General features: G+C 43.8%; 1 protein-coding gene across 1 annotated transcript in view; it reads left to right on the top strand.

The window, feature by feature from the left end:
* Positions 1-2,090: 2,090 nt before the first annotated feature.
* LOC135518879 (syntaxin-binding protein 5-like) overlaps positions 2,091-17,772 on the top strand; it is a 45,917-nt gene continuing 30,235 nt past the window's right edge. Inside the window, exons 1-2 of the mRNA XM_064943833.1 lie at positions 2,091-2,157; positions 14,762-14,944. Coding sequence (XP_064799905.1) covers positions 2,091-2,157; positions 14,762-14,944 — 250 coding nt within the window. The remainder of the gene's footprint in view (positions 2,158-14,761; positions 14,945-17,772) is intronic.

The raw sequence follows: 17,772 nt of genomic DNA on the forward strand, positions 1-17,772 counted from the left end.
CCCAGTCTATAGGGTATAAGACCCAGCCATTTATCTACAATTCTCCTGAGAATAAAGGAAGCACATCGGACCAAGGTAATTCTCTCTAAAGTGCCTGTGGTGGTGGGATGTAAAAGTGCATAGTTATGTGGAATAGGTCAGGGTTGTCCTATCTATTATCTGGTCCCATCTCCTCTATTAAATGCAGAGATGGAGGGGGTGGGAGAGAGAGAGAGAGAGAGAGAGAGAGAGAGAGAGAAGAGAGAGAGAGAGAGAGAGAGAGAGAGAGAGAGAGAGAGAGAGAGAGAGAGAGAGAGAGAGAGAGAGAGAGAGAGAGAGAGAGAGAGAGAGAGAGAGAGAGAGAGAGAGAGAGAGAGAGAGAGAGAGAGAGAGAGAGAGAGAGAGAGAGAGAGAGAGAGAGAGAGAGAGAGAGAGAGAGAGAGAGAGAGAGAGAGAGAGAGAGAGAGAGAGAGAGAGAGAGAGAGAGAGAGAGAGAGAGAGAGAGAGAGAGAGAGAGAGAGAGAGAGAGAGAGAGAGAGAGAGAGAGAGAGAGAGAGAGAGAGAGAGAGAGAGAGAGAGAGAGAGAGAGAGAGAGAGAGAGAGAGAGAATATGATATAGATCCACTGTGATACTACAAAGGGACAGAGACACATGTATGGGTCGAGAAAACGAGGTGGACTGTGGAAGGTAGAACACGGGGGTTATCAGAGGACAGAAGAGATGGAACCCAGATCCTGTTAACCATCCACCATCAACTCTCTCCCCTCTCTGCCATGTCAATAAAGAGGTCTCCTTCCTCCTCCTTCCGTCTCGCCGCTCCCCACTGGGACACATTTCCCCGTTAAGCCCTGACATTGGGCCCGCTCGTCTTCCTCCGTTCCTTCCTCCCTTTTCTTACCATGTTGTTTGTTTACGTTGTTATTGTTTCTTTGTGTTGTCTGGGCTACTGCTCTCCTTTCTGTTGTAGTCGATGCTGCGGCTGATGGTAGTACCTGCCCTGTTATGTAGTCTGGGACGAGTCGTGAGGCAAATAAGCTGAAATGCCACAGTGTTTCTCTGAGCAAGCAGGATACATTCGGAGGCGAGACTCCAGGAGAAGAGAGGAGATGTGCTGGCGGTGTCACAGAGCTCCCTGTGCAGAAGCCACCTACCTGGGCTGGATGTGTCTGCCGTTATCTCCTATAATGAGAGAGCAGCTGGGATCAATATTTACACCACACTCTGGTCGCAGTGCTATTTCACGAGGGGTCGAGAGAATGTGACGTTTGGAAAGGTGAGAGAGCAACTGTAAAGTAAGAAAGTACATAAAGTTAGTTAGCCACGTCTGGAATCGATATATTTTAGAAGAAACACTCTGTTTAAAGGGGGTGCTGGTTGGTTTTGACCAGAGTGTGGACTGGACCACCTGCTTTTAATTTTTATTTATTTTTATTTCACCTTTATTTAACCAGGTAGGCTAGTTGAGAACAAGTTCTCATTTGCATCTGCGACCTGGCCAAGATAAAGCATAGCAGTGTGAACAGACAACACAGAGTTACACATGGAGTAAACAATAAACAAGTCAATAACACAGTAGAAAAAAAAGGGGAGTCTATATACATTGTGTGCAAAAGGCATGAGGAGGTAGGAGAATAATTACAATTTTGCAGATTAACACTGGAGTGATAAATGATCAGATGGTCATGTACAGGTAGAGATATTGGTGTTCAAAAGAGCAGAAAAGTAAATAAATAAAATGAGGTAGGTAAAAATGGGTGGGCTATTTACCGATAGACTATGTACAGCTGCAGCGATCGGTAATTCCAGGTGTTACTGTCCCTGTATCATCAACCACACCATTTCATTTAGTTTTGAGGATTTGTGATGTTGACTGGTGTTAGTAGTTGTCTACGTAATGATAGTTGTAGTTTTTGTTCCAGAGGCTGTTTTTTTGTTTTGTATTGAGCTGGAGTCTTACCTTATCACACAAGTTTTTATTGGTGTCTTCAGAATCAACTGTACCAGCTCGTCTCTCTGTCTCAATGCACCCATTATTTTTGGTTTTTGTTTTGTCCCTCCTTGTGTGTTCTGTTGGATCTCTCCCAGCTACCTTCACCCTGTACCTCGTTCCATGCCTGAGCCCGTGGCCGGTCTGAGAGCCAACCACTGCAGCCCAGTCTTTTACTTACTGGACAATGGTAAGAGGAGGGCCCAGGGAAACCTGTCCCTCTCACCACTGGTGGAGTGTGGGTGGGCCGAGGGGAGGTGTTGGTGGAGAATGGTTTGGGTAGGAGGGTTTATGGAGGATGGTTGGTTGTGTTTGGATTCTAGCATATGAAGTGTGTTCCGAGACTTGTCTGTCCTGACTTTAACATTGTGATCCAATCATCTGTAACGTATAGGCATTGTTGCATTGTCTCTGCCCCAGCTGTAGAGGTCAATGTGCGTTTTGTGCTGGGTCTGGGTCTGGGTCTGTTCTGGGTCTGGGTCTGGGTCTGGGTCTGTTCTGGGTCTGTTCTGGGTCTGGTCTGGGTCTGGGTCTGTTCTGGGTCTGGTCTGGGTCTGTTCTGGGTCTGTTCTGGGTCTGTTCTGGTCTTATGGCGTTGCATCCGGCATCAGCTTCTGAGGCAGGCAGGGGAGGACGCTTCTGCACCTTTCCCATCCATCCATCCATCCATGTTGTTGTTGTTGTTGTCATGTTGTTGTTGTTGTTGTTGATGGTGTCTTGTTGTTGTTGATGGTGTCTTGTTGTTGTTGTCATGTTGTTGTTGTCATGTTGTTGATGTTGTTATGTTGTTTTTATGCTGTTGTTGTTGTTATGTTCATGTTTTTTATGTTGTTGTTGTTATGTTGTTGATGTTGTTGTCATGTTGTTGATGTTATTGTCATGCTGTTGTTGTTATGTTGTTGTTGTTATGTTGTTGATGTTGTTATGTTGATGTTTTTTATGTTGATGTTATGTTGATGTTGTTATGATGTTATGTCCCCATTATTTTTATTTCTACTTTGCACATTCTTCCATTGCAAATCTACCATTCCAGGTCTTATGGCGTTGCATCCGGCATCAGCTTCTCAGGCAGGCAGGGGAGGACGCTTCAGCACCTTTCCCATCCATCCATCCATCCATGTTGTTGTTGTTGTTGTTGTTGTTGTTATGTTGTTGTTGTTTTTATGTTGTTGTCATGTTGATGTTGTTGTCATGTTGATGTTGTTGTCATGTTGATGTTGTTGTCATGTTGTTGTTGTCATGTTGTTGTTGTTGTCATGTTGGTGTTGTCATGTTGTTGTTGTTGTTATGTTGGTGTTGTCATGTTGTTGTTATGTTGGTGTTGTCATGTTGTTGTTATGTTGGTGTTGTCATGTTGTTGTTATGTTGGTGTTGTCATGTTGTTATGTTGTCATGTTGTTGTTGTTGTTATGTTGTTATGTTGTTATGTTGTTGTTGTTTTTATGTTGTTGTTGTGTTTTAACTGCATGGACTCCATGATGTTGCAATAACTAAGGCTTCAGCTTAGGGGACCGGCAAAATCCCCACTTGTCTGAATTTGTCCCCACTTGTTAGATTTTTCCTTGTTTTCCTATCATTGTGAGGACTTCTGGTACCCACAAGAATAGTTAAACAAACACACACACACACACTCAAATAATTTAATTAATATCCACAACTAATCTGATAGGCTTTACCGGTAAGACTGAAATACATTTAATTAATCTTAGAATTCAATTATGCCGCTATATATCACAGCAATTTCCCTCACAAGCACCACACAAAGGGGAACATTTAATGTAAATCAATTTTGATTTCGGTTTTTCCCGACGGGACAATTTACAAAGAAACAAATCCACTTTATATTCTACTTTATATTCTACTTTATATTCTACTTTGTATTCTACTTTGTATTCTACTTTAGCAGTACCACTTTGCCCCTACTACTTCAAGTCAATGAACGATGATGGAATTCAATTTGAGACTTTATCTGTAAAATAGTGTTATTTTGTGGCAAGTATTACATTTCAAAGATAGATTGTCCTGGTTTCCACGTATGCATGTCACCATGAAACAGCTGGTATGCTAGTAACACATAGTGCCACATGGGGGTCGGTTGGTAGCCTAGTGGTTAGAGCGTTGGGCCAGTAACCGAAAGATTGCTGGTTTGGGGTCAGTTGGTAGCCTAGTGGTTAGAGCGTTGGGCCAGTAACCAAAAGATTGCTGGTTTGGGGTCAGTTGGTAGCCTAGTGGTTAGAGCGTTGGGCCAGTAACCAAAAGATTGCTGTTTTGGGGTCAGTTGGTAGCCTAGTGGTTAGAGCGTTGGGCCAGTAACCAAAAGATTGCTGGTTTGGGGTCAGTTGTTAGCCTAGTGGTTAGAGCGTTGGGCCAGTAACCGAAAGATTGCTGGTTTGGGGTCAGTTGGTAGCCTAGTGGTTAGAGCGTTGGGCCAGTAACCAAAAGATTGCTGGTTTGGGGTCAGTTGGTAGCCTAGTGGTTAGAGCGTTGGGCCAGTAACCAAAAGATTGCTGTTTTGGGGTCAGTTGGTAGCCTAGTGGTTAGAGCCTTGGGCCAGTAACCAAAAGATTGCTGGTTTGGGGTCAGTTGGTAGCCTAGTGGTTAGAGCGTTGGGCCAGTAACCGAAAGATTGCTGGTTTGGGGTCAGTTGGTAGCCTAGTGGTTAGAGCGTTGGGCCAGTAACCGAAAGATTGCCGGTTTGAATGCCCGAGCTGACAAGGTAAAAAAAAAACATGTAATTCTGCAACTGAGCCTTTCAGTTAATCCACTGTTCCCTGGGCGCCGAAGTCGTAGATGTTGATTATGCCCCCCCCCCCCCACACACACACCTCTCTGATTCAGAGAGGGTTAAATGAAGCCGAAGACGTAGATGTTGATTATGCCCCCCCCCCCACACACCTCTCTGATTCAGAGAGGGTTAAATGAAGCCGAAGACGTAGATGTTGGTTATGCCCCCCCCACACACACACCTCTCTGATTCAGAGGGGTTGGGTTAAATGTGGAAGACACGTTTCAGTTGAAGGCATTCAGTTGTACAACTGACTAGGTATCCCCCCTTTCCCAATGAAATAACTGCACTTTCCCATATCTGCTAGCTTGCCGTGAAATAGAGATTGGTTTGAGAACATTGAGGGGTTTCCTGATGATGTCATTCTTACAACATCCAGCAGTGTCATTATCCGACCAACCCTAAACCAGTGTCCTCATAGTATGACCTTTGAATCAACGGAGGAAAAATTAATCATCATCTCTCTCAACATGTGCTTTTACAGTTCTGTATCTACTGCAAAATGCTTGCAAAATTTTGAACTGTTTGGTTTCTTTTCAATCTGTTCGATTGCGTTTGTTTTGCACGTGGTGAGTTCCCTGTTTATTTCTGCTTCTTCTCGCGAACGCTGACAGACTGATTTTTTACATTTTAGTCATTTAGAGTGGCTTACTCTTAGTATATTCATCCTTCAGATAACTAGGTGGGACAACCACATTTCTCAGTCAGAGTAAGTACATTTTTTTTACTTAATAAAATGAAGTAGCTATTAGCAAAGTCAGAGCTAATAAGTATAGCAAATACATATACCAACATCCGTTGCTTTTGAGTGGTCTGAGAAAGGAAGACTTGGAATACACAACGGGAAGGAGACTTGCCCCAAACCAGGTTTCATCCCTCCCTGTGTTTCTATTCTCTAACTGGGAGCCCCGGCCTGGGATGTAGCATGCTGGGAATGGCTTCTGCATCTGCCTGTCATGTGCAACAACGACACACTTTTGCGAGTTTCTGATTATATTGATAAGAATTTTTCCCAATTTTTTTCCTTCTTCTGTTCGTTTGATCTTTTGTTTCTGCATTGTTCTAGTTTTACTTTCGCTTTCCATTTTGTTTTTGTTTTGAAAAGATGAACTACTCTTCCCATGTCTTTTGTTTCAGTAAAGGGACTCGGCAGAAAGTTAAGCCTGCCAACTGATCTTAAGGTTGATCTTGGTTTAGGTAGGCGAAAAGCCAGCAGTTCCCTCTTTTCATTTAATCCATTTAACTTCCTCGTTCGTCCTGTTATTTTGCTTTCCTTAAGTTTGGGTCAGTCACAGTGGTCAGGTATTCTGCCACTGTGTACTCTCTGTTTAGGGCCAAATATCATTCTAATTTGCTCTGGGTTTTTTTGTTAATTAAAGTAATTATCTTTTTGTTTTCTCATGATTTGGTTGGGTCTAACTGTGCTGCTGTCCTGGGGCTCTGTGGGGCTTGTTTGTGTTTGTGAACAGAGCCCCAGGACCAGCTTGCTTAGGGGACTCTTCTCCAGGTTCATCTCTCTGTAGGTGATGGCTTTGTTATGGAAGGTTTGGGAATCGCTTCCTTTTAGGTGCTTGTAGAATTTAACGTCTCTTTTCTGGATTTTGATAATTAGTGGGTATCGGCCTAATTCTGCTCTGCACGCATTATTTGTTGTTCTACGTTGTACACAGGATATTTTTGCAGACTTCTGCATGCAGTCTCAATCTGGTGTTTGTCCCATTTTGTGAAGTCTTGGTTGGTGAGCGGACCCCAGACCCCACAACCATAAAGGACAATGGGCTCTATGACTGATTCAAGTATTTTTAGCCAGATCCTAATTGGTAAGTTGCATTTTATGTTCCTTTTGATGGCATAGAATGCCCTTCTTGCCTTGTCTCTCAGATCATTCACAGCTTTGTGGAAGTTACCTGTGAATCTGATGTTTAGGCCAAGGTATGTATAGTTTTTGGTGTGCTCTAGGGCAATGGTGTCTAGATGGAATTTGTATTTGTGGTCCTGGCGACTGGACCTTTTTTGGAACAACATTATTTTGGTCTTACTGAGATTTACTGTCAGGGCCCAGGTCTGGCAGAATCTGTGCAGAATATCTAGGTGCTGCTGTAGGCCCTCCTTGGTTGGTGACAGAAGCACCAGATCATCAGCAAATAGTAGACATTTGACTTCAGATTCTAGTAGGGTGAGGCCGGGTGCTGCAGACTTTTCTAGTGCCCGCGCCAGTTCGTTGATATATGTGTTGAAGAGGGTGGGGCTTAAGCTGCATCCCTGCCTCACCCCGCGGCCCTGTGTGAAGAAATTGGTGTGTTTTTTGCCAATTTTAACTGTACACTTGTTGTTTTGTGTACATGCATTTTATGATGTCGTATGTTTTACCCCCAACAATTTGTATAGCAGACCCTCATGCGAAATTGAGTCGAAGGCTTTTTTTAAATCAGCAAAGCATGAGAAGACTTTGCCTTTATTTTGGTTTGTTTGGTTGTCAATTAGGGTGTGTAGGGTGAATACATGGTCTGTTGTACGGTAATTTGGTAAAAAGCCAATTTGACATTTGCTCAGTACATTGTTTTCATTGAGGAAGTGTACGAGTCTGCTGTTAATGATAATGCAGAGGATTTTCCCAAGGTTACTGTTGACGCATATCCCACGGTAGTTATTAGGGTCAAATTTGTCTCCACTTTTGTGGATTGGGGTGATCAGTCCTTGGTTCCAAATATTGGGGAGGATGCCAGAGCTAAGGATGATGTTAAAGAGTTTTAGTATAGCCAATTGGAATTTGTTGTCTGTATATTTGATCATTTCATTGAGGATACCATCAACACCTAGGGGTGCCTAGGGGGGCATATGGGGGAGGGAATGCTGTCACCTGCAGGCAGGTGTTTGTTCCCCTGTGTGCTTTGGGTGTCAGGTTATTTTCTGGTTCTGGCATTTAGGTCGCCACAGACTAGTACATGTCCCTGGGCCTGGAAATGATTGATTTCCCCCTCCAGGATGGAGAAGCTGTCTTCATTAAATTATGGGGATTCTAGTGGGGGGATATAGATAGCACACAGGATGACATTTTTCTCTGTTAAGATCATTTCCTTTTGAATTTCTAGCCAAATGTAAAATGTTCTTGTTTTGATTCATTTCATGGAGTGAGTAAGGTCTGCTCTATACCAAATTAGCATACCCCTGAGTCCCTTCCCTGTTTCACACCTGGTAGTTTGGTGAATGGGACTACCAGTTCTCTGTAACCTAGAGGCCAACCAGTGGGTCTGTCTCCTCTATACCAGGTTTCTTGCAGGATGACAATGTCTGTATTACCAATTTCTTTGGTAAAGTCCAGGTTCCTCTTTAGGCCAAAGGCAGATGACCTCAGGCCTTGGATATTCCAGGATGATATAGTGAAGGCTTTGTGTTCCATAAAGTGTCCAATGTTGTTGGTCGTGGTTTGGCCTCAGGCCAGTAAGTGTGAACAGAGCCTGCTGAGCATCTGGTACATGCCATTGGCTTGGGCTAGTGTAAGAGTGGGGGTTGGGCCTATTTGCCCGCTCACTACCTGGGCGTATGTGTGACTTCCGTGTTGAGGCCCTTTTTGCAGGTGTGGGGTGCATGGGGTGGGCAGGAGTGGCATAGGTGCTCAGAGGCGGTGAGAGCCTCTGGGCTTGGGGTTCTTCATTTGTCTGTTCTGCTGTGATGTCGACTCTATGGTCAGGGTCTGGTGTGGACTGTTTTGCTGGCTTCTCTGTGGGGGTGGCTCTCTAGTGGGTTGTTCTCTGTCACACGCCATCCCCCCCAACCTCTCCTCCAGCAGTCTGATCCTCTCCTTTAGTGCTCTGTTCTGCTCCTGCTCCAGCTCTTTCTCCTGTTGTAGTTGTCTCACCACTGTCCAGAGTGCAGATATGTCTCTGTCCACCTCCAGCTCTCCGGGTCTGGATAAGGGGGTGTTGTTGTGCTGGACTGTTGTCTGGGTCTGCGCTGACTGGAGTGTAATCACCTGCTGTTCCAGCTCCGCCTGTCTATTATCATAGTAATGTATGTAGTTAGTTCTAGTTGGTTGTAGTTAGTTACCTGAGCAGTGTGTATGAGTGTGGGGGCACAATGCCATTTTTCCCAATGTGGATCGAATCCCTGAGCTGACAAGGTAGAAATCTGTTGATCTACCCCTGAGAAAGGCAGTTTAACCCACTGTTCCCCGGGCGCCGTGGATGTAGATTAAGGCAGCCCCCTACACCTCCCTGATTCAGAGGGGTTGGGTTCATTGCGGGAGACACATTACATTTGAATGCATTCAGTTGTACAACTGACAACAGTATTAATGTATTCCTCTCCACAGTATTCATGTATTCCTCTCCACAGTATTCCTCTCCACAGTATTCATGTATTCCTCTCCACAGTATTCATGTATTCCTCTCCACAGTATTCATGTATTCCTCTCCACAGTATTCATGTATTCCTCTCCACAGTATTAATGTATTCCTCTCCACAGTATTCATGTATTCCTCTCCACAGTATTCATGTATTCCTCTCCACAGTATTCATGTATTCCTCTCCACATTATTCATGTATTCCTCTCCACAGTATTCATGTATTCCTCTCCACACATGTATTCCTCTCCACAGTATTCATGTATTCTCTCCACAGTATTCCTCTCCACAGTATTCATGTATTCCTCTCCATAGTATTAATGTATTCCTCTCCACAGTATTCATGTATTCCTCTCAACATTATTCATGTATTCCTCTCCACAGTATTCCTCTCCACAGTTCCTCTCCACAGTATTCATGTATTCCTCTCCACAGTATTCATGTATTCCTCTCCACAGTATTAATGTATTCTTCTCCACAGTATTCATGTATTCTTCTCCACAGTATTAATGTATTCTTCTCCACAGTATTCCTCTCCACAGTATTCATGTATTCTTCTCCACAGTATTCCTCTCCACAGTATTCATGTATTCTTCTCCACAGTATTCCTCTCCACAGTATTCATGTATTCTTCTCCACAGTATTCCTCTCCACAGTATTCATGTATTCTTCTCCACAGTATTCCTCTCCACAGTATTCATGTATTCCTCTCCACAGTATTCCTCTCCACAGTATTCATGTATTCCTCTCCACAGTATTCCTCTCCACAGTATTCATGTATTCCTCTCAACATTATTCATGTATTCCTCTCCACAGTATTCCTCTCCACAGTATTCAGGTATTCCTCTCCACAGTATTCATGTATTCCTCTCCACAGTATTCATGTATTCTTCTCCACAGTATTCCTCTCCACAGTATTCATGTATTCCTCTCCACAGTATTCATGTATTCCTCTCCACAGTATTAATGTATTCCTCTCCACAGTATTCATGTATTTCTCTCCACAGTATTCATGTATTCCTCTCCACAGTATCCATGTATTCCTCTCCACAGTATTCATGCATTCCTCTCCACAGTATTCATGTATTCCTCTCCACAGTATTCATGCATTCCTCTCCACAGTATTCATGTATTCCTCTCCACAGTATTCATGTATTCCTCTCCACAGTATTCATGTATTCCTCTCCACAGTATTCATGTATTCCTCTCCACAGTATTCATGTATTCCTCTCCACAGTATTCATGTATTCCTCTCCACAGTATTCATGTATTCCTCTCCACAGTATTCATGTATTCCTCTCCACAGTATTCATGTATTCCTCTCCACAGTATTCATGTATTCCTCTCCACAGTATTCATGTTTTCCTCTCCACAGTATTCATGTATTCCTCTCCACAGCATTCCTCTCCACAGTATTCATGTATTCCTCTCCACAGTATTCCTCTCCACAGTAGTCATGTTTTCCTCTCCACAGTATTCATGTATTCCTCTCCACAGTATTCATGTATTCCTCTCCACAGTATTCCTCTCCACAGTAGTCATGTATTCCTCTCCACAGTATTCATGTATTCCTCTCCACAGTATTCATGTATTCCTCTCCACAGTATTCATGTATTCCTCTCTACAGTATTCATGTATTCCTCTCCACAGTATTCATGTATTCCTCTCCACAGTATTCCTCTCCACAGTATTCATGTATTCCTCTCCACAGTATTAATGTATTCCTCTCCACAGTATTCATGTTTTCCTCTCCACAGTATTCATGTATTCCTCTCCACAGTATTCATGTATTCCTCTCCACAGTATTCATGTATTCCTCTCCACAGCATCCCTCTCCACAGTAGTCATGTATTCCTCTCCACAGCATTCCTCTCCACAGTAGTCATGTATTCCTCTCCACAGTATTCATGTATTCTTCTCCACAGTATTCCTCTCCACAGTAGTCATGTTTTCCTCTCCACAGTATTCCTCTCCACAGTATTCCTCTCCACAGCATTCCTCTCCACAGTATTCATGTATTCCTCTCCACAGTAGTCATGCATTCCTCTCCACAGTATTCATGTATTCCTCTCCACAGTATTCATGTATTCCTCTCCACAGTATTCATGTATTCCTCTCCACAGCATTCCTCTCCACAGTATTCATGTATTCCTCTCCACAGTAGTCATGCATTCCTCTCCACAGTATTCATGTATTCCTCTCCACAGTATTCATGTATTCCTCTCCACAGTATTCATGTTTTCCTCTCCACAGTATTCATGTTTTCCTCTCCACAGTATTCATGTATTCCTCTCCACAGTATTCCTCTCCACAGTATTCATGTATTCCTCTCCACAGTATTCATTTATTCCTCTCCACAGTATTCATGTATTCCTCTCCACAGTATTCATCTCTACAGTATGCCTCTCCACAGTATTCATGTATTCCTCTACACAGTATTCATGTATTCCTCTCCACAGTATCCCTCTCCACAGTATTCATGTATTCCTCTCCACAGTATTCATGTATTCCTCTCCACAGTATTCATGTATTCCTCTCTACAGTATTCATGTATTCCTCTCCACAGTATTCATGTATTCCTCTCCACAGTATTCATGTATTCCTCTCCACAGTATTAATGTATTCCTCTCCACAGTATTCATGTATTCCTCTCTACAGTATTCATGTATTCCTCTCCACAGTATTCATGTATTCCTCTCCACAGTATTCGTCTCTACAGTATGCCTCTCCACAGTATTCCTCTCCACAGTATTCATGTATTCCTCTCCACAGTATTCATGTATTCCTCTCCACAGTATTCCTCTCCACAGTATTCCTCTCCACAGTATTCCTCTCCACAGTATTCGTCTCTACAGTATGCCTCTCCACAGTATTCATGTATTCCTCTACACAGTATTCATGTATTCCCACAGTCTTCATGTATTCCTCTCCACAGTATTCATGTATTCCTCAGTATTCATGTATTCCTCTCCACAGTATCCCTTCCACAGTATTCATGTATTCCACAGTATTCATGTATTCCTCTCTACAGTATTCATGTATTCCTCTCCACAGTATTCATGTATTCCTCTCCACAGTATTCGTCTCTACAGTATGCCTCTCCACAGTATTCCTCTCCACAGTATTCATGTATTCCTCTACACAGTATTCATGTATTCCTCTCCACAGTATTCCTCTCCACAGTATTCATGTATTCCTCTCCACAGTATTCCTCTCCACAGTATTCCTCTCCACAGTATTCATGTATTCCTCTACACAGTATTCATGTATTCCTCTCGACAGTATTCATGTATTCCTCTACACAGTATTCATGTATTCCTCTCGACAGTATTCCTCTCTACAGTATGCCTCTCCACAGTATTCATGTATTCCTCTCCACAGTATTCATGTATTCCTCTCCACAGTATTCATGTATTCCTCTCCACAGTATTCATGTATTCCTCTACACAGTATTCATGTATTCCTCTCCACAGTATTCATGTATTCCTCTCCACAGTATTCATGTATTCCTCTCTACAGTATTCCTCTCCACAGTATTCCTCTCCACAGTATTCATGTATTCCTCTCCACAGTATTCCTCTCCACGGTATTCATGTATTCCTCTCTACAGTATGTCTCTCCACAGTATTCCTCTCCACAGTATTCCTCTCCACAGTATTCCTCTCCACAGTATTCATGTATTCTTCTCCACAGTATTCATGTATTCCTCTCTACAGTATTCATGTATTCCTCTCTACAGTATTCATGTATTCCTCTCCACAGTATTCCTCTCCACAGTATTCATGTATTCCTCTCCACAGTATTCCTCTCCACAGTATTCATGTATTCCTCTCCACAGTATTCCTCTCCACAGTATTCCTCTCCACAGTATTCCTCTCCACAGTATTCCTCTCCACAGTATTCCTCTCCACAGTATTCATGTATTCCTCTCCACAGTATTCCTCTCCACAGTATTCCTCTCCACAGTATTCCTCTCCACAGTATTCCTCTCCACAGTATTCCTCTCCACAGTATTCCTCTACACAGTATTCCTCTCCACAGTATTCTAACTTATGGAATTGTTTTAAGATGGTCATATCAAGGGGTTTCTGAGTGGTGCAGCGGTCTAAGGAACTAAGGCCTAAGGAACTAAGGCCTAAGGAACTAAGGCCTAAGGAACTAAGGTCTAAGGAACTAAGGTCTAAGGTCTAAGGAACTAAGGTCTAGGGAACTAAGGTCTAGGGAACTAAGGTCTAAGGAACTAAAGTCTAAGGCTTCGCAGTGCTTCAGATGTCCCCACGGACCCTGGTTCGGCCGTGACTGCGAGACGCAACAAGTTGGCGCACAAATTCCCCATCGCCGGCCGCGATTTCCTTATCCCATTGTGCTCTAACGACTCCTTGTGAGGCTGGCTTCCCGGGTTTAATTGAGCAGTGTGTCAAAAAGCAGTGCAACTTGGCAGAGTCGTGTTTCAGAGGACGCATGACTCTGGACCTTGGCCTCTCCAGAGTCCGTAGAGGAGTTGCAGCGATGAGACAAGACTTTCACTACCAAATCACCAAAAAAATGGGGATAAAAGTTACAACAACAACAAAAAAGTAATATCATGGAACATTTAGCTATTAGATTTTTGAGTTTTAAGAACCCTTAAGGTATAATATATACATATATACAGTATACATAAAACATATTTGATGAAACATTGAATTTGGCCTTACTGCTATTAGCCAATAGAAACACATTCTATCTGTACAAACAGATTGTCTCAAAAAATATCAAAAGGAACTTTCTACTGAACATCTGACATGTTCATGTTCATGTTCATGACAGACTCTCCTTTCGACAGAGGGGTTCTCGTAGTTTGTGGGCCAAACCATTCAGACACTACCGAGACGTTTTCGTGAGAAGACTGATTTTTCGGGATGTCTCATGGTCTGACAAACATCTCTCTCGCTATGCTATATATATGCTATTCTTTCACCTCAAACACAAAAGGGTGACATCGGTTTAATTGAGACCCTGCCCATGCAGAACAAACAGATATCTCTTGCTTAAAGTGATTGACCATTCCCTAGGACCATTCCCCAGGACTACTTGACATGATGACTCCTTGCTGTCCCCAGTCCACCTGGCCGTGCTGCTGCTCCAGTTTCAACTGTTCTGCCTTATTATTATTCGACCATGCTGGTCATTTATGAACATTTGAACATCTTGGCCATGTTCTGTTATAATCTCTACCCGGCACAGCCAGAAGAGGACTGGCCACCCCACATAGCCTGGTTCCTCTCTAGGTTTCTTCCTAGGTTTTGGCTTTTCTAGGGAGTTTTTCCTAGCCACCGTGCTTCTACACCTGCATTGCTTGCTGTTTGGGGTTTTAGGCTGGGTTTCTGTACAGCACTTTGAGATATCAGCTGATGTACGAAGGGCTATATAAATAAATTTGATTTGATTTGATTTTGATTTGATGGGGATTTTTTTTTAAATGCCAATTTCATTTTCGCGGGGCCACGGATATTGACTCTAGGGGGTTAACTATAATTCACTAACTCTTTACCTATAAATCACAAACCTTTTCTTTAACTCTAACTCACCAACTCTTTCTCTCATCCTGTCCTTATCGTAGACTTTTCTCATCTCTCCGTTTTGTTTTCTTGAAGTTGTTTGCTCATGCTTTGTCTTTGTTGCAGATCATGTCAATGGACATTGCACTAGCCCCACCTCCCAGCCATGCTCCTTGGGGAAGTCTCGCATTCCAGGGGCTCCTGAGGGCCCGCGGCTCCCCCGGAGAGGGCCCGGCCGACCACCCTTCCGCAAGGCCCAGTCTGCCGCTTGCATGGAGATCTCTTTGCCAGTTTCCTCCCTCACGGAAGGTGTGTGCTTTTTCTCCTTCCCCTTGACCTAAACCCCCCTCCTACCCTCCTCATCCTCCTCTCTTAAGTGTATGTCTACCAGTCATCAACAGGTAGGGGGTTGGTGAGGTGGTGCTTGTCTCCTTTCCCTTGAACTAAACCCTCCTCCTACCCTCCTCATCCTCCCCTCTTAAGTGCATGTCTACCAGTCATGTGGGGTGGTGCTTGGTGGGGGTTTGTGGGGTGGTGCTTGGTGGGGGTTGGTGCGGTGGGGGTTGATGGGTTGGTGCGGTGTGGGTTGGTGGTGGTGGTAGGTGGGTTATTAGGGGTTTGTGGGGTGGTGCTTGGTGGGGGTTGGTGCGGTGGGGGTTGGTGGGGGTTTGTGGGGTGGTGCTTGGTGGGGGTTGGTGCGGTGGGGGTTGATGGGTTGGTGCTTGGTGGGGGTTTGTGGGGTGGTGCTTGGTGGGGGTTTGTGGGGTGGTGCTTGGTGGGGATTTGTGGGGTGGTGCTTGGTCTCCTGACCCCTCCTGTCTCAGCCTTCAGTATTTATGCTGCAGTAGTTTATGTGTCGGGGGGCTGGGGTCAGTTTGTTATATCTGGAGTACTTCTCCTGTCCAATTCGGTGTCCTGTGTGAATCTAAGTGTGCGTTCTCTAATTCTCTCCTTCTCTCTCTCGGAGGACCTGAGCCCTAGGACCATGCCCCAGGACTACCTGACATGATGACTCCTTGCTGTCCCCAGTCCACCTGGCCGTGCTGCTGCTCCAGTTTCAACTGAACCGGACCCTAGGACCATGCCCCAGGACTACTTGACATGATGACTCCTTGCTGTCCCCAGTCCACCTGGCCGTGCTGCTGCTCAGTTTCAACTGTTCTGCCTTATTATTATTTGACCATGCTGGTCATTTATGAACATTTGAACATCTTGGCCATGTTCTGTTATAATCTCTACCCGGCACAGCCAGAAACTAATAGGACAACAGGACAAAATATACCTGGTTCCTCTCTAGGTTTCTTCCTAGGTTTTGGCTTTTCTAGGGAGTTTTTCCTAGCCACCAGTGGACTTCTACACCTGCATTGCTTGCTGTTTGGGGTTTTAGGCTGGGTTTCTGTACAGCACAGAGATATCAACTGATGTACTAAGGGCTAATAAATAAATTTGATTTGACTACCAGATTTGGTGGGGGTTGGTGCGGTGGGGGTTGGTGGGTTATTAGGGGTTTTGTGGGGTGAGAGTTGGTGGGGTGATAAAACTGGCGATAAACATGCAATTTCAGAATGTGGTGGGGACATGACCCACCCCCCGTCCCCTGTGAAAGTTGCTGCCCTGTCTCCAGGTTTGACAAACACCACTCTTGCTGTTTCACCTTTCACTGCAGATGCAGAAGTGCCCCATCGGGGGATGCATGGGGATCAGGGATGCATGGGGATCAGGGATGCATGGGGATCAGGGATGCATGGGGATCGGGGATGCATGCAAATGTGTGATCGTGATTCTGAGGTGATATAGAGAGCGGCTGTTGCCTCCCAAGTATCACTACCTGAAAATACGTGATCTAAATGATTGATAGTTGGTATTCAGCAGAAATAAAAGTATGCCTTATTTACTTTGAAGAACTACTAAAAAGGGGATTTTTGTCAGACAGCGAAGGCAACAGCTCTATAGAGACGAGATGAGGACTTGGGATCAGATAATAAAGTCATCAAATAAAATAAATGTAATATACACAACTATAATATTTAATTAAAGTAAAGTAATGTAAATCAAGTATGTTTAATAAGTGATACGCATTCGTGGGATGTCACTGCCGTCATGGGACTTATTCTGTGTTCAAGCCAAAAAATCTAAACCTAAAATTGAAAACCGTGATTATCTTTTAATAATCTAACCGAAACCGAACTGACCTCAATAAGCACTAATCGCTCAGGACCAACAGGACTAACAGAACCAACAGGACTAACTAATAGGACCAACATGACTAACTAATAGGACCAACAGGACTAACTAATAGGACCAACAGGACTAACTAATAGGACCAACAGGACTAACTAACAGGTCTAACAGGACTAACTAACAGGTCTAACAGGACTAACTAACAGGACTAACTAACAGGACTAACAGGACCAAAAGGACTAACTAATAGGACCAACAGGACTAACTAATAGGACCAACAGGACTAACTAACAGGTCTAACAGGACTAACGAACAGGACTAACTAACAGGACTAACAGGACTAACAGGACTAACTAATAGGACCAACAGGACTAACTAGTAGGACCAACAGGACTAACTAATAGGACCAACAGGACTAACTAATAGGACCAACAGGACTAACTAATAGGACCAACAGGACTAACTAACAGGTCTAACAGGACTAACAGGACCAACAGGACTAACTAATAGGACCAACAGGACTAACTAATAGGACCAACAGGACTAACTAATAGGACCAACAGGACTAACTAACAGGTCTAACAGGACTAACTAACAGGTCTAACAGGACTAACTAACAGGACTAACTAACAGGACTAACAGGACCAAAATGACTAACTAACAGGTCTAACAGGACTAACTAACAGGACTAACTAACAGGACTAACTAACAGGACTAATAGGACCAACAGGACTAACTAATAGGACCAACAGGACTAACTAACAGGTCTAACAGGACTAACTAACAGGACTAACAGGACTAACTAACAGGACTAACAGGACTAACTGGACTAACAGGACTAACAGGACTAACTAACAGGACTAACTAACAGGACTAATAGGACCAACAGGACTAACTAACAGGTCTAACAGGACTAACTAACAGGACTAACAGGACTAACAGGACTAACTAACAGG

The sequence above is a fragment of the Oncorhynchus masou genome, chromosome 29, assembly GCF_036934945.1.
Source record: "Oncorhynchus masou masou isolate Uvic2021 chromosome 29, UVic_Omas_1.1, whole genome shotgun sequence".
NCBI lineage: Eukaryota > Metazoa > Chordata > Actinopteri > Salmoniformes > Salmonidae > Oncorhynchus > Oncorhynchus masou.